At 36.0% G+C, this 13,665-nt stretch overlaps 2 protein-coding genes across 2 annotated transcripts; both read left to right on the top strand.

Annotated features, from left to right (window-relative positions):
- Positions 1-3,756: 3,756 nt before the first annotated feature.
- On the top strand, positions 3,757-7,669 carry LOC114719932 (zinc finger protein VAR3, chloroplastic-like). The gene is made up of 5 exons (XM_028905503.1): positions 3,757-4,269; positions 4,414-4,531; positions 5,168-5,448; positions 5,595-5,693; positions 5,802-7,669. Exons 1-5 carry the CDS (start codon positions 3,842-3,844, stop codon positions 7,450-7,452), a joined length of 2,577 nt encoding a protein of 858 aa, XP_028761336.1. The 5' UTR covers positions 3,757-3,841; the 3' UTR covers positions 7,453-7,669.
- Positions 7,670-10,890: 3,221 nt separating this feature from the next.
- On the top strand, positions 10,891-12,186 carry LOC114719969 (UPF0481 protein At3g47200-like). Its single transcript, XM_028905552.1, has one exon. It carries the CDS (start codon positions 10,891-10,893, stop codon positions 12,184-12,186), a length of 1,296 nt encoding a protein of 431 aa, XP_028761385.1.
- The last annotated feature ends 1,479 nt before the right edge of the window (positions 12,187-13,665 follow it).

The following is a 13,665-nucleotide window of genomic DNA, read 5'->3' on the forward strand; positions in this document are numbered from 1 at the left end:
AAATCACATATCTCTTTATATATATATATATATATATATTTATATACGCCCCACTGGCACTGCCACCATCTCAAACTGTTATAACAAACAGCTGGTGTTTATTATTTGATTTATATATGTATATCCATACTCATGCTTCCATGTAATATAGAGTCATGAGCTATTATAATTTGTAAGGAACAAGGAACCGCATTAATGCACCATTATATTGCCCTCGCCATCTTGATGTGTATATGCTTGAAGTTTGTGTGTTCGATTTGGGTTTTTGACAGTGATTTTACATGTAAACTGTTCAAATCATATACTCCTTTTTTTGTTTTTTTTCTTGGGTCGCTTATATGTCTTTTTTTATTTTTTCAAAAATCAGATCCTCTTTTAGTCTTAAATATAAGATCTTTATCTTAATCCTGAATACAGGACCCTTTACCAGTTTTGGTCTTAGCTTTGTGGACGTTTCATTATTAGTCATTGCTGGTCCTAATAGTTTATTTTTTTATTATAAAAATAAAATCTGGTAAATTTGAAAAATGCGTATCTTCTCTTTTTCTAAAATAAAAATTATTAATATTTTTTCCTTGGCCCTTAGTCTTTCATACTTTTCATGATGAGATTTTTAAAACAATAATGGTAATAACTATAATGAAGGCAAATAGGGTGCCCACAAGAGATTCAATGGGGCTAACTTTGTATGTGTTATAAATGGGCCTAGATATTGGTGATCCAATAACAAATAATCCGTGACAAGAATTGGGCAATGGATTTCAAATATGAGAGCTAGTCATTATTTTGATATCGAGATTACTGTTTTAAATCATTTAACGTGCTGTATCATAATATCATATAATTGACATTTTTTCTCAATAAAATGATCAAGTCAATTTATTTAGCTTATCAACAATAATTTTCCTTTTAAGCAATTCAATTTATTTGTTTGCTCAACCGCTTGCCGCTTTCAAGCGCAGTCATTATTTTTTTCTCTGTGTTTGTTTTGTAAAGAGAAGTCAATGTCCTTGAAAAATAACTTGAATTTCTTTTGAACAACTGAGGAAAAAATTAAATGACAAAATTTCTATTGAAAAGTAAATGACGGTGGGAACCCAAGAGGCGGGTCCCGCGAGCATAAATGGCTAGTGACATGTGGCACGGTAAAAAAGTGGGAAAGCAATGACCGCGTGAGCTTCATGTCCAAATTGAGCCCTACGTACCGTATGCATTCCACTCACGTCCAAACTGAAAGACGACTCTGAAGGTTACAAATGATTTGTTGGAAGCTGGTAAAAAATCATGCATGCTGGGTAACCCTTTCTCCCCCCCCCCCAAAAAAAAATTGCTTATTTTGTATTTATTGCCCTGTGTAATCCTCTCGATTTCCGAGTGACGTATTGATCCGGTTAGTATTCGAAAATTATGAGGCAGCGCCGTTTCTAAAACGGAGCCCACTTTCTGAGAGCCCCCTTAAAGCTATTGTGAACAAGTTTCCGTGGCCCAATAGGGCGGCCCAAAATAATGCTTCATCGACATCTTTACCCGTTGAACTCATTAGTGCTTTAATTGTTTTTCTTCTGAAAAGCATTCGGTTTGGGTTAGAAAATGGGGAAATCACAAATAAAGACCCTCGAATTAGTAAAATTACTTTATGGTCACCTGAATATGCCAAATTATTATGAGGGACCCGGTCTCAAATTGTAATTATGAAATCATGGTCAAATTACCAAAATACCCCTCTTTAATTTTTTTTAAAAAAAGAAAGCCATTGCCTCACCGGAATCCGGCCACCGATGCCGGAGCTCCGGCGGCCGCTTCCGGCGGCCTTCCTTTGTTTTTTTTTTTGCAACTGTTTTTTTTTTAAATAGTGGGGAAAGTGAGGTTGGGGGGATTTGATCCCCCAACCTAATGCTTCCCAAAATAAGGAATGACCATTGAGCCAACAAATTTTTGTTAACATCATGATGCAAAAAAAATATAAGTTAACTCATTTACTCTTGTTCCAAGTGATAATAACAATACATTTGGAAATAACAAGTTCTGATTGTAAAATAACACGTTTGGAATAAAAATTTAACAATATGTTTTTTTTATAACAATAAATTTTGTTGCAGGTAATAACAACAATACATTTAAAAATAACAAGTTCTGATTATAAAATAACAAGTTTGGGATTAAAATTTATCAACACGTTTTTTTTTATAACAACACACTTTGTTTCAAGTGATAACAACAATACATTTAAAAATAACAAGTTCTGATTATAAGATAATAAGTCTGGGATTAAAATTTAACAACATGTTTTTTTATAACAACACATTTTGTTTCAAGTGATAACAACAATACATTTGGAAATAACAAGTTCTGATTATAAAATAACAAGTCTGGAATTAAAATTCAACAGCACCTTTTTCTTATAACAATTAATTATTTTATACTTTTGGAAAATAAATTATTTATAACTTATAAAAAGTACTTGTAATCTATTTAATTTGCTAAAAAAATAATTTTTATCTCCAATTTATAATCAGAACTTGAAGTATAATTTTTTATAGATTAAAAATACTTTTTTATTGTTCAAATTTATAAATAAAATTTAGGGAAAATGGAAACACACTTTTTAAATTTTTTTTTAAATTTTTTTAATCTATATATCTATACAACTTATTATAAATCAAACTACTTATTATAAATTATAAATAGTACAATTTATTGTGGATTAAAAATACTTTTTGACTGCTTAAATTTATAAATGAAATTTATCTCTAATTTATAATTAAAAATACTATTTTATTCTTTAAATATAAAAACTATTTTTAATATTTAAAGAATGAAATAATATAAAATTTATACTATGATTAATAGATTAAAAATGCCTTATTATAAATACTTTATAATTTATAAGAAGTAGTTTGATTTATAATGAGTTGTATAGATATACAGATTAAAAATTATTTTTTAGAGAAATAAATATATTAAAAATATTTTTTATAAGTTATAAATAATTTATTTTTTAAAAGTATAAAATAATTAATTGTTATAAAAAAACGTGTTGTTAAATTTTAATCCCAGACTTATTATCTTATAATCAGAACTTGTTATTTTTAAATATATTGTTGTTATCACTTGAAACAAAGTGTGTTGTTATAAAAAAAACGTGTTGTTAAATTTTAATCCCAAACTTGTTATTTTATAATCAGAACTTGTTATTTTTAAATGTATTGTTGTTATTGCCTGCAACAAAATTTATTGTTATAAAAAAAACATATTGTTAAATTTTTATTCCAGACGTGTTATTTTACAATCAAAACTTGTTATTTTCAAATGTATTGTTGTTATCACCTGGAATAAGAGTAAATAAGTTAACTTATATTTTTTTTGCATCATAATGTTAACAAAAATTTGTTGGCTCAATGGTCATTCCTTATTTTGGGAAGCATTAGGTTGAGGGATCAAATCCTCCCAACCTCACTTCCCCCACTATTTAAAAAAAAACAAAGGAAGGCCGCTGGAGCTCCGGCGCCGGTGGCCGGATTCCGGTGAGGCAGTGGCTTTCTTTTAAAAAAAAAATTAAAGAGGGGTATTTTGGTAATTTGGCCATGATTTCATAATTACAAATTGAGACCGGGTCCCTCATGGTAATTTGGCATATTCAGGTGACCATAGAGTGATTTTGCTAATTCGAGGGTCTTTATTTGTGATTCTCCCTTAGAAAATTAAATCCATAAACATAATATTTTTTTTATATTTTTTAGTCAGCTTACAGGGTTTGTGCTTTATCCTCTCGTTTCATTTCACGGCCGGGGCTGCAGGAGGGTTTCTTTCGCATGCGATGGGCGTCCTGAGCACCTGAGAAATGGGCGGTGCCACGAGGTTCCTAGTGCTTCTTACCACTCCCTTCCCTCTCCTCCACCGCCGCAGCTCCTCCCTTCTCCGCCTCTCTCCTCACCGCAAGATCATACTCTCCTCTTTCCATCACCTTACTTGCTCTCCTTCCCACACTCTGCCACTGCCGTCTTCTCCTCTCAAAGCTTCTGACCAGCTTCACAATCAGGCTGCCTCCTCTGTTCGGAATGGCTACTTCGAAGACTATTCCCCAGGCCACCACCATTCTCACCCCTGGCCCGAGTGGTCCAAATTCATCGACCATATCTCTGCTTCTGGATATTTTGATAGCCCGCCGTGTGAGGGTGAATTTGCGGCGGCAGGGCAATTGCAAACCTCCTTTCTGCGTGAAGCCAGTGCTTGCTTGGCCTTTGCTCGGGACCGAAAGAACATTTTGCGGTTGGTTTCCAATCCATTGCCCCTATTGTGCTTATTGAAATTCCACGAGAATTAAGCTTTGCCCCAATAATTTTCCTGTATAATATTAAATTGCTGATCAGTCTCTTCTCTTGACCCTTTTGTCCTTGTGTATAATCGTTATAGGCTACTTTCGAGGAGAGACATAGAGGCGGTCATCGAACATGGCGCGCCATTTCTGTTCCAAGACGCTGAGGATTCTGTGAGAAAGATGAGATCTTTTATATCCAATAGTACAATCAGTGTAAGTGCCGAGTTTCCCTTTTATTTTCGGATGGAAGTTTGTGTTCCTGGCCAAGCTACACACCAGTCATGGGAGGTTTTACTGTATAACTTAATCCTCTATCATCTCGGCATCCATCTTAGAATTGTCCAGTCGTCGCGAAAGTCAATATTGTCTCTCACCCCCAACCTGCCTGGCCTGGTCGTTTATTCCTTCTATTTGCAGCAACAAAATAAATTAACTGCGTATTTTGCGAATTTATACTTTTATCAGCCTCCGTTTTCTTCTACCCTGTGCCGTGCTTCACCAAACCTTCTCAATTTCTTCTCCCCATAATTCCCTGATAAATTATAGTTTGTGCAGACAAGAAACATGGTAAGCCCTTAACAAAAATATTGATTTAACCATATATGTGGAAGCAGACCTGCCACCTGTAAGCGGGATTTGTTTCCTCAATTCATCACAATTATATTTGGATGATAAGAAACACATTGGGAAAACCGTATGATTGGAAATTCTCTTTTCAGTGGAAAGATGAAAAGTTTACTAGTCTGCAAGAATGTATTTTCATGAGTATGGTGCACATATTCTCTCATGACTTTCATTTGGATCATGACAAATTTGTTTAACCTAATTGTGCTTCATGTGTTTTTATAGATCCTGGATTCTGATCAAGCTCATACGGTTGATTTGATGAAATTTTTGCTGAGTTATGCGAGTAACCCTTGGGTATCGTCACAAAGGGACAATCTCCATAGTAGAGATCTTGTTGAATCATCAGTCCGCAATCTTTTTGCGGAACTTTTCAAGCTGATTTGTAATGCACCTGGATCGAACTCATATGGTGCACTGCAAAATCAAATGCCTGTTAGATCTGGACAGACAATGGCGCCTGCAAAAAAGATTGAAATGAAAAGGGGTGATTGGATTTGCCCGAGGTAAACTTTTCATTTTTTGATTCCCTATCAACCATGTCTTTATTGATTGTGTGCGACACACAGGTAGCCCGACATCTTGCTTTCAGCAAGTATTATAAAATATTAACATACTGATGTTGGTGGACTCTTTCTCTAATATGTTGCAGGTGTAACTTCATGAATTTTGCGAGAAATATCAAATGTCTTGAGTGTGAGGAGGCAAGGCCAAAGAGGCAACTAGCTGGAGGAGAGTGGGAGTGCCCTCAGTGAGTAGTTTACGGTTGAAATTTTTCTCCTGTCCCATGGTTTTATGCATCGTAACTCTGTATGCTAACTAATGGAGAATTTTTTTTTTTTTTTTGGGTGTCTTGAAGGTGTGATTTCTATAATCATGGGAGGAATGTGAATTGCATGAGGTGTGATTGCAAGCGGCCTGGACAAATACAGTTAGGTGCGATCAATACCTCATCAGGAGTGGAGTATGGAAATGAGAGTAGGACTAACACTTCAGACATTGATAGTAGGTTAGGTGCTAATGAAGAGAAAGCCCAACGCTGGTTTAGCAAGGTTTCTCAACTGGACAGTACTGCTGATATTAACACTATGATGTCAGATGAAGATTTTCCTGAAATAATGCCGCTAAGGAAAGGAGTAAATAGATTTGTTGTGAGCACGAGGAAAACACCTTTAGAGAGGAGGTTGGATAATAATACTCAATATAATAGAAACATTAGTAACGATGGCGCTCGTGAGGCTGATGATTTTCATACTGGCAAAGCAATCAAATCACCTGACACATCTGTTAGCCAGAGGCTGGATGAGATTCTTGGTCGTTCTTCTGGACATGATACAAATACAGATGGCCCACCTTCAATTTCCAGTTCTCCTCAGTACAGAAATTTGAAAAGCGGCAACTCTAGCAATGTTCCATTGTCCACTGATACTTTTGCTCAAAAGTCGGAGGACTTAAAGACAGCAGAGAGCAGAATGGTGGTTCCAGTTACTGATGCTGGATCTGGTAACTTGGGGGAGAGTTTACAGCTTTCTAGTCCTTCAAAACAAATTGATGGTGAAAACAAAGAGAAAGAGCAGGCTGAGAAATCTGAGAGGTGGTTTAGAAAGGTTTCTGAGCTGCATAATGTTTCAGATTTGACAAGCGCTATATCTGATGACGATTTTCCAGAGATAATGCCAATGCGGAAAGGAGAAAATCGATTTGTTGTTAGCAAGAAAAAAGATCGCTCTGTGACTTCCCCGGCATACAAGAGACAATTAGCAATGGAGCAAGCTAGTAATACCAACTATGTTCCGTTTGTCCCCTTCCCGCCAGACTACTTTGCCAAAAAAGACAAACAGGAGTCAGATGGAACAAGTTCAACTGGTAAATCCAACATTGAATCATCAACGTCAGAGGTGGCGGAGAAGCTTCCAGAGATGGCTGGTGATGCTGGACATAGTATTGTAGGGGGAGACTCTGCCAAAGATATAACCAATGGTGGAGTATCTTCAGCTGGCCCTGGGTTGCAGAGTAGAGATTATGCCTTAGACGGTGGAAATCAAGATTTAAGCGTGAGGAGCTGGAGTCCAAAGCCTTCAGGACGGGGCTCAAGTAACAATGACAAGGATTCTGAGGATAAGTACTTCAGGGACGAGAATAAAGATCATATGCCAAATTTGAGTGGGAGTTCATCCCCCACGTCTGAGAATCAAAATGTTAGGGCTCAATGGACAGGAAAAAGTTTGGAGGGGTCAGCGGTAAAGGAACCGGATCCTCTCGACATGTCAGAGGAGGCAAAGGCAGAGAGGTGGTTCCGTCGCGTTGCGCAGATCAAGGATATATCCGAGCTAAGTCAGATTCCTGATGAAGACTTCCCTTCGATAATGCCTATGCGCAAAGGGGTGAACAGATTTGTTGTGAGCAAGAGAAAAACACCATTGGAAAGGAGATTGACGTCTCAGCAGTACAGAAAAAATCTTCCAGTTGTGAGTTCGGATCCAATTAAAAAAGAAAACGAAGGTAGCTAATGCGAGACTGTAAACATTTTTCTTTCGAATGTCTCGTTAAATTTTATTTTGCAGGCGAATTTTGTTTGATTTTGATTACCATAAGAGAAAAATTACTTTCCAAAATCTTAATACTGTTACGTGCAAGAACTTTGTTAGATTGCTCTACAGGTCATGATTGGAAAGTCGTTTCTTCAAAGTTCAAAGAAAAGTTGATGCTAAACCGTATTCAATTCATAATTTTTTGTTTTAAGCTTCACAGCTAGCGCAGTAGGAAGAGTTCACGTGACTGCGAGTAAGAATAAGAAATATGAATTACATAACGAAATCCTGCCGGTTTTCCACGGAGTCGAGAGATAAGATTAGCATAGTGCTACTGTTGTGCACGTTAACTTATAACTAGGTTTACAAAGTTTAATTCACTGAGTGTAGCAAAGCAAATCATACCAAACCCCAAATTCATCACCTGTCTATTGCTCTTGCTGGTGACAGACTACGCCACAGTATGTAGATCCCAGGTTGTATCTTAAGTAAAGGACGAACAGCCATGCACTGCAGCTCAGCACTGATGCATGCTGAGCTCAGCTTCCAAGTGGTCGGAGCAGTTCTCTTCTTGTGGCATCCTCGTAATGGACTTGCTCTGACTTTGTGGTTCCTTTTCTTCTCAATTGCCAGTGTCCTTTTCCTGCTTTTGTTTCCTGGTTTCAAATTTAAAGTATGAATGTTCATCAGTCAGCATAGTGACACCTGCATGCACAAAAGTCAGAAAATGCAAGAAACATGCAGTGTTAACATGCAAGTACAATAGGTTAAGGTCAATAATACTTTAGTTAGTTAAACCCAATTGTCAAACCCCAGTTTTCAACAATCATAAAATAACAGAGGCAGCAACAGATCTGATGGTGGATGCTCGAGCAAAGCCAATCTTAAAGGTTGTCAATGAAGAGTCAATCGTGAAGGCAATGAGGAGTGCTTTTTTTTTAAAAAAAAAAAATTTTAACCGGAACATGCATCTTTATATAATATTTGTATTGATTGATATTTGTATATTCCTTTCAGTCCTACTTATAAGATTCATTTTATAGTATAAAAATCAAAGGAGTAATATCTATCTTGAATCTAACAAATCACTGGATCGTACCTCGTGAATGCTAGAATTGATGCTTCGTGGGTTTTATATGTATGCCTAGTTTCATTTCCAAACTTGAAATCAGGAAATTGGACGATCCTTTTCTCTATGTCAACTTTATTCCTTGCAACTTACTTTGCATTATTATAATTTATACAGAGACTTCATTTGCTGGCAGCGTTAACTATTAAACAACGTAGAACACTTTATCATTTACCTAGAGTGAGTTTTTGCAACTTGTTTACTGACTTAATTACGGGCTTGGCTCCTCTCAACTGCCTGCTCCGTCCGTTGCCCTTCTTTACTTTGAAAATGACGTCACATCCTAATCCGAGAGGATGATCTGCCACACTGGAACTGAGACATGGCCTAGACTCCTACGAGAGGTAGCAGTGTGGAATTTTTCGCAATGGGCAAAATCTTGATGAAGCAATGCCACCTCCAAGGCGTTCCATCCGCTGCTCTCTCTCTGCTCCTCCCCCCCCCCTTTCATATTTGCATAAGCGGCCCACAGGGAAACATACAAGTTGGCAAATAACGACAAATTAAGCATCGCTCCTCCCAAACAATCCGTAATATAAAATAATTATATCATAATATGATTATGAATAAATTCTTGTACGGTTTCAATAAGATTTGTATTTACCATCTTTTAATTAAAAGTTTAATGATGAAAATATAAATATTTAACAATAGCTAGGTACTATATATTACTCTTCTTGTTTTTAATATAGGAACCGGATACTTAGTTTATATATATTAAAAAAGTTAAGTGAGTATTTATTAAAAATATGTGTTGATTTTTTCCAAATATTATTTTTAAACACCATTTACATTGAACTGTCCTTTGATAGAAACTTTTTTACTATATGCATTCAATAAAAATAGTTTGAGAAAAAGAAGTTATAAATTTGAAAGATAAAGTGAAGTAACACATATATTTTGGATTAATATAGACACTATCTAAAAAATTAATTAACTTAATTATTTATAAAAAATGTGTGGTTAAGATATCATATTTAAACATCATGTGCGTTGAAATACTCTTTGATGATAATTCTATGTTTGATTGTAAATATATAAACTAATTAGAAGGTTTCTTTTAGTCTTAATATAAGAATTAGTCCAATTTATCTTTCAATTATAACTTTATTTCTCAAACTATTCTTATTATAGTAAAAGAGTTTCTATCAAGGGGTGGTTCAATGTAAATGATGTTTAAAAATAATATTTTTAAAAAATCAATATACATTTTTAATAAATAATAAACTTAATTAATTTTTTTAATATCTATAAATTAGTTATTTGATTCTTATGTTAAAAATGAGAAGGAGAGTAATATATAGTATATAACTATTTTTTTTTTTTTGGCCAGAAGTATATAACTATTGTTAACTACTTACATTTTTTTTATTACAGATTGCTCGGAAAAAGTGATGCTTAATTTATGGTTATTTGCCTACTTGTATGTTTGACTGTGCACTGCTTATGCAAATGAAAGAGAGTAGCGGATGGCAAGAGAAAAGAAGAATGAGAGAAGGGAATGGAGCATTATATTACACCGGATGCGAGGTCGTTTTCTGGGTAACGGAGGGCAGCGGAGGGAAGCAAATCCCATCCTTATTTCGTGCTTTACTAAAGGAGGATAAAGCATATTCACCAAAAAAAAAAAAAGAGGAGGATAAAGCATAAAGACATGGATCGATATTCCTTAACTTTAATAAAATAATGAATCAAGTCCTTCCGCACAAATCAAGCAAACATTGGCCTCGGCTCTGCATTTAGATTTCAGAGCATACGGTGACATAGCTCAAATAAAAGTGATGCGTCTTTATTCTTTGCATCATATACTTAACTTGATTGGCAGGTAAATAGGGAATGAAGACTCAGGTCAAGTCAAGCATCCCATTTATCTAGATCCAATTATCAGTGGTTCCTTCGTTTTATATATTCTGCATGGCACCCAAAGCTCTATAATTCGGAGCATACACTGGATAGCTTTAATTTTGTAGTTTTTTAAACTATAATATACGAGAACATTAAATAATCTTTTGCATATGGGTCCACCACAATAGATCTTACTGCATATTATATCTGATATCTTCATCCTTCAATCATAGGCTATATGCCAAACATGAATAATCTGCAAAGCCAGCCATTTCATCCAATATATATTATTTGATCCAGATGTTATTTAAACATAAGCGTAAAGAGATCTTCCCACTATAAATACAAAGACTCAAGGAACTCTAGTGTTCACATCTCATACAATTGCCTTCCCTATATACAGTGAGACAGTCACACTATCTCAATTGTCTCAGTCTCTCACCATGGCGCAAGATCGGTATGCCCTTCTGGAGCACCCATGCCAAATATCGCGAAGTACATGGCCCAAGATACAAAAAGTGGCACATCATCTGAGAAGTCGAGAGGCTTTTGCAAAGTACTACTCTCCTAAGATGGTGTCCCTTGGTCCCATTCACCATGGCAAGCCCCATCTGCAGTTAGGAGAGCAGTACAAACTCATGTGGGCATCAATGCACGTCGAAGCCAACCGAAATAAGGCCCAACGTTTGCATCGACAGATTGTCGTAAATATTAAGGATCTGAAGGATCTATACACTGATGATGCACTTCGACACTTTAACGACGATGAACTGGCGTGGATGTTGTTTGTGGACGGATGCGCTCTCCTTCAGATCCTAAAGCATCCAGACATATTGAGATCAGAACCGCTCCAAGTCAAGATTGACCAGCTGGCTCTTGTTCGCCAAGATGCGCTTTTGCTGGAGAACCAACTTCCCTTCCGAGTCCTCCAGCTCTTACTAAGTGATCAACCTGACAAGCAGCTAATCGAAGACATGGACTGCTTCCTTCTTTGTCATCATTTTTCACCAGAACAAAAGCCCCACAAGAATGGTGCCGAAGGAGGTGATGATCAAGCTAAGCGTGAAATTGATGTCGATCCTACTTCGCCCAATCCAGCTCATCTTCTTGATGAACTGCGGATCAAAGTGTTGCGTGAATTTAGTTGCCCCCCTAAACGGACAACGATCCAAAACGGCCAGATAACACACAGGAATTTGAAAGAGCTGAAAGGGGCAGGGATTGAAGTGAAAAGAAGCAAGTCAAAGTGCCGCATCGATATCACTTTCTCTTCTCACTGTTTCAGCGGAGAACTGAAACTTCCAGACATAATAGTGGACGACACAAGCGCTCCGACATTCCTGAACTTGATGGCGTACGAGGCGTGCCCAGATTTCGAGAACAACTACGAGATAAGCTCGTACGTAGAATTCCTGGACTCACTGATCGACCACCCGGACGACGTGAAGGAGCTGAGGAAGGCCGGAGCTCTGCACAACGCCCTCGGCAGTGACGAGGAAGTGGCCGAACTGTTTAACACCATAAGCACTGACGTGGTCCCTAACGCCGAAATATATGCGTCTCTGAGAAAAGAAATCGAAAAGCATTACCGGCAGAAATACAAGACGTGGTTCGCTCTGGCCTTTAATACCTACTTCAGCAACCCTTGGTCCATTATTGCCTTCTTTGCTGCTTCTGTGGCCCTTCTTCTCACTTTTATCCAAACTTGGTTTGCCGCTTTCCCCTCTCAGAATTCTTAGACATCTCACATGGCAATAAGGATGTATACTCCATCTTTTTGCACTTTAATTATATAGAGCGTGAAAATTTTATTATTGGTGTGTGATTGTATTTAATCAATTAAACACAGCTTTTGATTACTGGAGTGATTGTATCCTTTTTAATGAGCACGTCAGAGTGATTATATTCATATTCATGACCAATGTCGATTTGGATCCTCTCAGTAGTGTTCAATCGAGAAAGGAGACGCAGAGATAAGGAAACTTTTTAGGTAATTTAAAATTGAAAAATCTCCAGAAGGATGGAAACGTTGACTCAAATTAAGCAGAAAAAAAAAAGGCACAATTACATTAAAAAAGCTTAAATGAGATAGTGTTGTTTTTTTTTTTTTGGGAGAATCATAAAAATCACAATGAGATTAAAGAATCAAAAGATAATTATTTTTTTCCACATTTGTTTACCGCTAAGCTTATTTTCAAAGCCCGTTCTAATTTATTCCCTCTGATCCTATTTAATTGTAATGCACTTAAAATAGGGTGTTTTGTGGTCTTTTTCACGAGGTACGATATTAATTATGTATTACAATTTGTCCCTTTATCTCTATTTAAGATCGACTTAGGAAGAGTAAGAAACATTTTTAAAACTTGTCTAATTTTTAAACAGGGTTAATTAGTTTGAATTTTGTTTGCTTCTGATAAAAAATAACGGAAGTTGCTTCTAAATGGATGAGGAGGGAGTGTCATCCATGTTTTCTTGGTTAGGTTAGGTGTATTTTTTTTTTTTTTAAGTAAATTGGTCGAGTGTGTTCTTTTCCAATTCTCATCTTGCTATTCTCTTTTCTACTCTGTAACTTTCTCATTTCATAACAAGTTACATTTTATCAGAAGTTCTTTCACATTCACCATACCAAGCGGTGGCTCTCAGAGTTGGAGTCATATCATATCAATCGTGGCTGCCGCTGGACGCTGATGAATGCTGAGCACTAGCAGTAGGCCTATCAGTGTTTCATTCGTTTTGCATTATCATCATCATCATCATCATCATCATAATCAACAAAAGAACTTCATTTTGCCTTAGTAAATTACTACCTCCGATTCTTAATATAAGATAATTGATTAACTTGGAGAGATTAAGAAAATTAGTAAATTACTTAGTTATGACATATACTGTATGATTTTTTTCAAAATAATTATATGAGTTATTAGATTATGTATCAATTTATAGGAAAATTAGTTTTGAGAAAAACGATAAATATAAATAGTTTAAAATAATTTGGTAACTTTCTTGATTTTTTTAAATTAGCCAACTGGTAAAGACCAAAGAAGGTAGTATAATATACTGTGGAAACTGATGCATCTTGGTCCTTTAATTTCACTTACTTATCTGAGTTAGCAGGGAAAGGAATTAAGCATTTATGTATGCCGATATATGGTTAATTCCATTCACATCAGATCAGGCGGGTTCGTCCTTTACGTTAAATCTATATTCTGTCTAAGCTG

This window comes from Neltuma alba, unplaced genomic scaffold (genome assembly GCF_004799145.2).
Source record: "Neltuma alba isolate B1F8T4 unplaced genomic scaffold, ASM479914v2 tig00011960_pilon, whole genome shotgun sequence".
Classification (NCBI taxonomy): Eukaryota; Viridiplantae; Streptophyta; class Magnoliopsida; order Fabales; family Fabaceae; genus Neltuma; species Neltuma alba.